The sequence below is a fragment of the Alexandromys fortis genome, unplaced genomic scaffold (genome assembly GCF_014885135.2).
Source record: "Alexandromys fortis isolate MF-2015 unplaced genomic scaffold, M_Fortis_MF-2015_v1.1 scaffold_445, whole genome shotgun sequence".
Lineage (NCBI taxonomy): Eukaryota > Metazoa > Chordata > Mammalia > Rodentia > Cricetidae > Alexandromys > Alexandromys fortis.
Window position 1 is genome coordinate 179,901 of NW_026068363.1, and position 9,677 is coordinate 189,577.

Here is a 9,677-nt window from a genome sequence, read left to right on the forward strand (position 1 = left end):
ATCTCTTAGAGTTGATGCTACATGATTGTCACACACAAGCGGAGGGCATAGGTCAATCCCATGCAGGCTCACTGACTGTTGCTTCAGCATCCATGAGCTCCCTTGAGTTCAAGTCAACTCTCTCTGTGGGTTCCCCATCATGACCCCCTAGCTGGTACAATTCCTCCTTCCTTTCTTCTACAAGACCCTCTGAGCTCAGCACAGTGCTTGTCTGTAAATCTCTGCCTCTGCTTCCACCAGTTACTGGATATAGTATCTCTGACAGGAATTAGGGAAGTTACATATCTGTTTACAGTAGATGGCCAGTTCAGGCACCCTCTCCACCATTGCTAAGAGTTTTAGTTGGGGTCATCCTTGTGAGTTCCCTGGGGGTTTCCCTTGCACCAGGTTTCTCCCTAAACCCAAGGTATGCTCCCATCAAGATATTTGTTTTGTTACTCTCCCCCTCCATCCTACCTCCAATCTCATTCCTGCACCTGCAGTTACTGATTTCTAACCAGTAAGCAAATGACATCTCCTCTATGCTGAGGCTCTTTTGAGTGGTCCTTAATAATCAGTTTACTGTAAACACAGACTGCCTCACAGTGCCCCCTGCTGGTTACAGAGCCCACAATCACCATGGCCAAGGAGCTATGTATTCATTTTGCAGTTTACCTGATCTCTGCATCTATTGAAGCGTCCCTAGACTAATTTCTAAATTGTGAGATTCTAATGCGCTGTGTGTAATTCTCTAGGTTCTCACCACCAACATTGCTCTTCTTTGTGAGCTCTTTCTGCTGTGGATTGTGTAAACATGAGCTGTTAACAGCCTTTGCCACCTGGTCCTCAGCTCTCAGAGCAAAGAGAGGCAGATGCAGGGAGGCTGGGCACTCTGTGCTGTGTTTTTTGCAGTGGGAGGAAGCAGCTGCTGTAACTCTGTAATGGGCCAGTGAGCAACTATGCAGAGTCCAGTGAATTTGAACAAATGAGTCTCTGAGACTTCTGAGAAGGGCCACAGTACTCTGCTGGTTTCATTATTCTCAGAAATGCAATTATTATCCATTGAACCACTGTCTACTTATTTTATCAGGCAGCTGACATTTATTTCCCAAGCTGACTCATAATCATCACCTTCCCTTCTTTAATTATTTTGGTTTATATATATTTCTCTCATTTTTGAGAAACTATTCCCAAATTTTTTAGATTGGGAATTCTATCTACATGCAAAAGTTCCCTGAATTAGAGGAGACATTTGCAAGTGGTTCTTTTGTCAAAGACTGTTTTAATACACATTCAAGGATATTCATTGTACTCACATCTAGTGACTAATTGTTGGAATCAGTTGTAACTTACAGTCAAGATATTGTTGATTACATTTCCTGTAAGCATACATTTTCCTAGCTAGGTTTATTCCCATGGGGTGTGTGTGTGTGTGTGTGTGTGTGTGTGTGTGTGTGAAGGGAATTATATTTTACAATTTTGTGAAATTTCCATGTTCCCTGATGTATAGAAACATTTGATTTTTTGTTTATTTTTTAATCATTCAACTTTGCTATGATTATCAGCTCTAAAACATTTTGTGGAGTGCTAAGAGTTTCTTATGTAAAGAATCATCATCTGCAAATAGGGATTCCTTTATTCTTTTCCCATTTTTAGCCCTCTTATTACTTTATCTTACTGCTTTAGCTTAGACTTTAAACACTAAATTGAATACATATGGGAGTGTGGACACCCTTGTCTTTTCTTGATCTTAGTGAGAATGCTTTGAGTTTTCCTCCCATTTAAAATGATGTTGACTATAGGTGGGTTTTTGGATTGTTTTTGTTGTTGTTGTTGTTGTTGTTGTTTTGTTGAGGTATACTCCTTTCATTTCTAGCATCCCTACAACTTTTTGAAATCCTTAATGGTGATCATGCATTAATACATAACTGGGCTGATAATTAACCACATGGAGGATGTGAGGACATTAGAGTAAAAAAAATCCCTTCTTACAAATTGTTTCAACTGTGCTATGAAGTCAGTGAGCAGACAATCTACCACAGAAAGGGAGAAGATCATTGTCCAGTATACATGAGTCAGAGAAAAATTTCTATAATATTTAAAAAGAGAAAGGTAAACATTAAACACCAAGAAGATGAACAAGCCAATTAGCAATGTATCAGATGAGCAGAGTCCTCAAAAGAAGAAATAAAAATTGTTAGTAAATGCTTCATAAAAATCATTCAACATCCTTAGCCATCAGAGAAGTGCAGATTAAAAGTGTCTTAAGATTTCATCTCACCCTAGTTAGACGATCAATCATCAAGAATGGAAATAGCAGCAAATGCTAGACTGGAGGTGGGAAAAGAGAAACTTCCATGCACTCTAGTAGGAATGCAAAGCCACATAGATACTGTAGAGATCAATACTTAAAATGCAAAAAAAAGGATGGACATATATCCTGGCTATAATTTCATGGATGTACGCAAAATACTTTATAGCCTGCTACAAAGATACTTGCACATTCATGTTCATTGCCACCTAATTGCAATAGGTAGGACATGTTTAGCTTTCTGGAAACTGACCACTAGTTAGTGAAAATGCCGTACATGTACAAAATTGAATATTACCCAGTTATAAAAGAAAACTTAAATTATGACCTTTTCAACTGAGTGAATAGAACTGGACAAAAAATTAATAAAAAGTTATACTGTGTGGGGTCATTCAGGCCAGAATAGACAAATGCCATGCACTTTCTTTCACAGGTGGGTGCTAGCTTCAAATAGTATGTTTTCTGTGCTTATCCTGGAGTATATTCTATGGTGGCCTGAATGAGACAACTACCAGATCAGTTAAAAAGCACTTTATAGCTCATGCTAGTGATGATGTAAGTTGAAATGAACATTCATCCATTGCTGGTGGGAGGCAAATTCCCGCCAATATATTCCTTGTATTGTTACTAAGGAAAGCAACATGGCAGTTACACCGGATGCTGGGAATAGACCTACTTCAAGACCCAGTTATAGTGCCCTTAGACAAATACCCAAAGGATGCTTAATACTGCTACAGAGATACTTTATTTTTCCCCAATTAATCTAAATGCCAACTACCATCTCAAAAAAAAAAACACTTAAAGCTCTTAAAGTAAACCATAATTGTGCATCTAATTAATAACAATTCTTCAAAAAGAAGGCAGAATCAGAGAAATGCCATGTACCTGTCAGAGGAGATAAAACCCCAGAACCTTATAGGTAAACAACAGGTCTCATGGTACAATATACAATAATAGGGAATGTGTTAATTTAAGATGTAAGAATTAGCTAAAAATATGCTTAAGCTATTGGCCAAACATTATTGTAATTAATATAGTTTCTGTGTGGTTATTTAGGATTTGGGCAGCCAGGAAACAAACAAGCAGCCTCCACCAAAACAATGTACTTCTTTAGAAATAATGTTTTATGTTTTAACAGAAATTGACAGCAATCAGTTCAGTTTTTTAAGCAGAATTCATACTAATCAGTGTTACACAGAATTTGTCAAGTATAAATCCACATCTAAAGTAATACTGAGGCTTTAAAAAATGACTACAAAATTATTCATTGTGGAGATTACTTTAGTAAATTTTCTATTGTAAAAATAAAAAAAAAAAACCTCCAAATTGGTATTATTCATTCAGGAAAACAGGTAGAAGAAAAATTAGCAAAATGCAAAATGAGATGAGTTTGTAACTTTTGAGATGCCCCACAGAACTTGTGTGGATGTTAGGATGAAACTATGACATGGTGGCAAAGATCTCCATAATCTAGCTTTCATAAGCTAGGCTCTAAACCCTATGCCATTTCATTCAGCCAATAGAGTCCAGAAATCCCGACTGAAAATATGTACTAGAGTTACAGTTGTCTGCTCCATTCTTCCAATAGACATGTTAATACCTAGTGCCGGTGTTCAACTGCAACAAGGACTGTTAGGCCATAGTAACTACATGACACCGGCGTTCATTTCTAGGATTCTCTCCCTTCAGAAATTCACAGCAACCCCCTCTTATACTGAAAAGCCTAACACAATTTGAAATTTACATAATAATAATTGTCACAACTTTAAACACATGGTTCAGAAACATTAAAAGTACAGGTCTTTAGTAAATATCTGATTATGCTTGCCGCTATTGAAGTATTCTAGTCCTCTGTGCAGAAAAGAAGTGTGCTACTAACTATGTTACAGCTTAATAGCCACAAAAGAATGTTCTATGAACATGTGCAGCTTAGGAGAACATCTAAGAAATCATATACCAATTTTGTTTCTTTTCTTGCCAATAAGCTTAGGCTCATATTTATTTGAACCCAAAGAAAACTATTTTAGAAGTCATTATTTATATCTCATTAGTCCTTTAAAATTCTGTACAAATAGATTAGGGGATTACTATTCCTTTAGAAAAATGAAATAATTTATATAAAGTAACTTGATTGAAGAAATGCTTTGAAACCATAGCAAAACAATTCTCATTGAACTAAAAGAAAACCATCATTGAAAAACTAAAATCATGTATTTTCCACGATGAAGTCTGTTGGATTATTTCAAGATCTGGGAAGAAAGTCACAGGTCAGTTTTATTGTACCAACCTTCATGGGGTTGTCCGGGGTGGGGGGACTTTAAGTGGAGAAAATTAACACATTAAAAGAAAACTGCATTAATCAGGCATGTGGGTGACAGTTGCTGGATAGGAGTCTTGAAACCGGAGAATGCATTTAAAATAAAAACTTTACCTCTTGACCAATTTTGCCCAAGACTGTCATGAGTATAACCACATAAAAAAATAGGGATTGTGCTATCAGGATGGCTAATTGCTATAAGTTAGAGTCTTTGAGATTATTTAACATTAAGTAGACAGTGACTTGCCTAAAACCAGACATTTTTAAACATATTTTCTTTTATTTTTTTATTTTTATATCCATTGGTGTTTGACCTACATGTCTTTGTGGGGGAGTTAAATCCATTGGAACTTGAGTTAGAGAGAGTTGTGAGCTGCTATGTGGGTTCTGGGAATTGAACCCAGGTCCTCTGGAAAGAGCAGCTAATGCTCTTAACCACTGAGTCATCTCACCAGTCCCTAAAATCAGACTTCTAAAAGACAGACATCCAGTCCTGCTAGTGCAGTGTCATTTCCGTCTCACTTCAAATATTTGAGGGAATACTTAAAGTACATTGAAAAGTTTGTTTTCATGTCAATCTATTCATAGAGCATTAGATAGATATTTTTGAATACCTATCAAATTTGGGGAGTACTTGGGAAATGTTTCTTCAGCTAGAGTTGAAAGACTAGTCAAACTTGCATTTTCAAACTTTCTTACTTCATTGCTAAAGAGTTAATTTCCTTGTAGCTTTTTACCCTAAAATCTTGGGAGATAACCTTACAATGAAAAATAATGTAAATTCTGGATGCTGGGTGGCAGTGTTGTTTTGATAGACAAAAGCAATATTTTTGGTTTGTCAGCAGGACTGCTACAAGGTGAAAATGCATTCTCCTAGTCATTCCAAATTACACATTGTTTCATCTTGACAAATCAATTTATGCAAACCCTGGATGCAGCATGCACTATACAACCCACTGATGCTCATCATAGTTTTATGGAAGCCAGTTGTTCTCAACGTTCCTAATATTGTGACTTCTTAATACAGTTCCTCAGGTTATGGTGAACCCCAAGCATAAATAAAATTATTTTCATTACTCCTTCATAACTATATTTTGATTAAGTTATTAATTGTAATGTAAATATCTGTGTTTTCTAACGACCTAGGTGACTACAAGTGGGTGAAGACCCACAGACTGAGAATCACTGATATAAGCCCAGACTGCCAACATTAGTCTCTTCAACACTTTCTAAGATACAGCTGTCTCTAATTATCTTCAGTCTGACAACCAGAATTAAAACTATCTTCAATGAGTTAAGTTCAAGAAAGACTTGTACTGAAAAAGGGTTATCTGACAAAAGGGCAATGCACTTAATTCTTATATGAACTTTTTACATGTATTAAGACTGTTTAAATTATTTTTAATATAATTTCTTTACTGAATCTTTGGGAATTTCACATCATGCACCCCAATTCTGCTCATCTTCCAGTCCCTCCATATCCTTTTTTTTCCCTCAGCAGTGAGCACCCAATGAAAAAAACCCATACCAAACTAAATCAAAACAAACAAAAGAAAAACAAAAAACTCAAAGGAACAAAATGAAACAACAAAACCCTCTTCACTACTCCATCATTTCTGTCTCTCCAATATCTCTTCTTTCATCCTGATGGCATTGGAAGCCTCGGTGGGTCACACAGTCTACCATTGCTGCCAACTGTCTGGGTCTGTGATCCTACTGTAGCTGGGTCTGTGTTGATGTCTGTGGCCCATAAGAACCATGGTGACCATGTGTGATAGAATCATAGGGTCATGTTAGGCAGGCCCTGCCCTTCACTGGATGCTGCAGCAAGAAGAGCTGGCTCCAACCTCATGAAGGCTGGCACCTACACTCAGGAGAGATGGCCCCACTCTTCACCATAAGCAGGGAAGAGCTGACCTTGATGGCATGGGCATAGGGGATCTGGCTCTGCCTCTGCCCTGGACTGACCAGCTCAACTACCACCCAGGCCCACATCCAGGCTTGGAGTTGGCTCACCCTAACATCTTACCCATCTAGGACCAGCTAGAACTCATGAAGGGACTGCTCCTATGGAACAATGATCACAGAATCTTCATGACTCAGGATATCTGAGAGGAGTGCCAGTGAGGATCCAGTGATGATGGTGTACCAGAAACCAGAGGCCTTGAACCAGATCAATGACCCATTGCAATGAACATTTGCAAATAAAACTCATTGTTTAAATTATTACAAAAACGTAGTAGTATATAAATATAGCTTAAATGGTAACTATTCCATATTAGGTTTGTCTTACCAGGAGAAGCTATTATAAATCTACAGTAATTTAGCTAACGTGAAAATTTAGTGAACTTTCATTTAAAATTTTCTCTTGTCCTTTTCCCCATTTTCCCTCTTTTCTAGAAAAAAAATACTAATTTTGAGTATGACCATGGCTAACAACAGTGGAAAGAGTGACAAAGACTTTGTCAACAGTCTAATTACATTTATGGAGGACGACAAACTCCAGGACATGTTAGACGTGAATGAAGGTAAAGCCCATAAATCAGTCATCCCTCTGGCTTAATAGAACCTGCCATAAGGTCTCAACAGAACTTGTAATTACTAAAGAAGCCATGTATTATGCTGAGTGGATGAAAGACAAGTAGGGGATGGTTCAAAATCTCCATTACTCCAGTTCGCACCAACTTTCATAATTGGTTAGAGAGTTAGAAAGGAATCAATACATGCACTAAAACAAAGTCTTGGACCTTCAGTCTGTTTCACAGGCATTGTTAGTGTTAGTACAAAACCCACAGAATACAGGAACTTTGAGAAAGAAAGGTTTTCACTGTCATTTTAAAACAAGTATTTAAGATAAAGCTGACAGTTTGCACAAACAGGGAAAAATGGGTAACGCTAAAAGAAGTGCTAATTACTCTGTGTAATTTACAATATTTAACACTTTTCTTAAGTGTGCCTTAGTTGAAAGCTACAAATTATATTTAAAAAAATTAAACTCTGTTTTTACAACTAGTACTTTTTACCATTTTGCCCATATTCTGTTTACGTTTTGAATTTCTTGAGCTAATGTATAGATGGCATTGTCAACACTCTCTCTTAAATTTGCTGTGGTTTCAATAAATGGAATCTAGTCACTCAGAGAATTTTACTCCTGCTTTTTCTCAATAGTAGTGAATATCTCCCAATGACTTCTTATTATTCATGGCAAATACACAAAGAAAGCCCTCTGGCCCTCATACACTGACCCCTGGTTTCTTTTGAACCATTGTGCTAAGAATATTCATGAAACGGGTTTCCCCATCAATTACTACTTGCCTGCTCTAGCAATTCTCTATTGTAGGATGATAATCATTCACAAAGTAATTCTGAATTATTTGTATCACCAGGACATTCTCGTCTCTACCACCAGCTCCAACTACCAAGAGTTTATATTCAGTAACTTAAAACAGACCTCTATCTGCTCCTATATGTCTCTGGCTCCCACCATCACCTTTAGGAGCATGTACCTGTCATTCATGGTCCTGAAATGGAAAAAGAGCAGTTTCAACCCTAGCCAGTAATACTTTTCCCAGTCACCTTACCTGCCACCAATTCTCTCTTCTATAAGTTACTTTAGTTGTGTTTTCTTATCACGGCAATAGAAAAATAGTTAATATAGAAGTTGGTACCAGGGTGTGGGGTAACAGCTACTGTAACAGCTGACAGACCTAAGCTTCTAATTTTTGTTTGGTTAGGACTGGTTGGTTGATTTGTTGTTGTTTTGCTTTTTGAAATGTGGAAGACTTTGGGACTTTTAAGGAGAAAAGTGGTAGAATATGTGTGCGTAGTTCTTCATGGGTCAAACTAATATAGAGAACAAAGACAGTGGTGCTAAGAACTAAATACACCCTTCACTGCTGGTGGGATTTCAAATGGGTGCAGACACTAAGGAAGTCGGTGTGGAGAATACTCAAAACTCTAAAGAAATCTACCATATAATCCAGCCATACTGCTCCCTGCGATGTGCCCAAAGGACTCGATCTCCTACTCCACAGATGCTTGCTCAGTCATGGTTATTACTGCTCTACTCACAATTGTTATAAAATGAAAACAACCAAATGTCCTGCAACTGAAAAATGGGTAAGGAAATTGTAATATGTATGAAATACTATTCATCTATAAAGAAAAATTAAATCATGAACTTGGCAGGAAAATGGATGGAAAGATCACATCACATCAAGTGAAGTAACCCAGATATAGAAAGACAGATATCATGTGTTCTCTCTTATTTGAGACTTCTAAATCAAAATCTTCACATGTGAGTACATATTGTGAAAACCAAAATGGTACTAGTGCAGGGATAGGGGTGGTGGTTAACTTTTTCATTATCTTTTACTTCAATAGAAAATGAGTATTACAAGGAAACAAAAAACAGAACTGATATTTTTGTCACAAGCTACAGTTTTTTTCCAACTTCCCCATCTGCATGTATCACTGTGAGAAACATCACTTTCCCAGATGGAGCAATAATACACAGCCTCATCCTCCGCCTGTAGCTCAGAGATGTGTAAATTTGCAGCATTCTTGGAGGTATCTTTGGATCCAGAGACTCTATTGGTGACTCCAGGCCCCAGTTCCTTGTCAGAGTCTGAGTAGTAGTACAGGAAAAACTTGGGAGAGCTCCCCTCCATCTGCTGGTACCAGTATATGTTTTTACTACCAACACTGATGCCACTCTGTAGGGTACAGGTGAGTGTGGCTGTTGATCTAAGAGACTGAGAAATGGAGGGTGGCTGTGTCAATACAGACTCAGAAAAGGAACCTGCAAAACAAGACACCACAGTGAATCGCAGAGCTAAGGTACAAATTCTTGTGTATTTGAAACATAAGGGATTAACTCAGTGTAGGAGTCATTCGCATTACTCTTCGACCTTTCCCTACCTGTCCAGTAAGACAGAACCATGAAGATGAGCGGAGTCCAAACCATTGTGGCCACAGCACAGCTTCTTCTTAGACTAAGGTCTCCTGCTTGGGCTGTCTCATTATCTCATTGCCAGGGACCTGGCAGAAAAAGAAGGCTAATCATGCAAA

At 37.7% G+C, this 9,677-nt stretch overlaps 1 gene segment (V, D, J or C); it reads right to left on the reverse strand.

Moving 5' to 3' along the window:
* Positions 1-8,120: 8,120 nt before the first annotated feature.
* On the reverse strand, positions 8,121-9,615 carry LOC126495419 (probable non-functional immunoglobulin lambda variable 11-55). The segment is given in 3 exon segments: positions 8,121-8,128; positions 9,082-9,408; positions 9,528-9,615. Coding segments are annotated over 3 exon segments (381 nt in total).
* Positions 9,616-9,677: the final 62 nt, after the last annotated feature.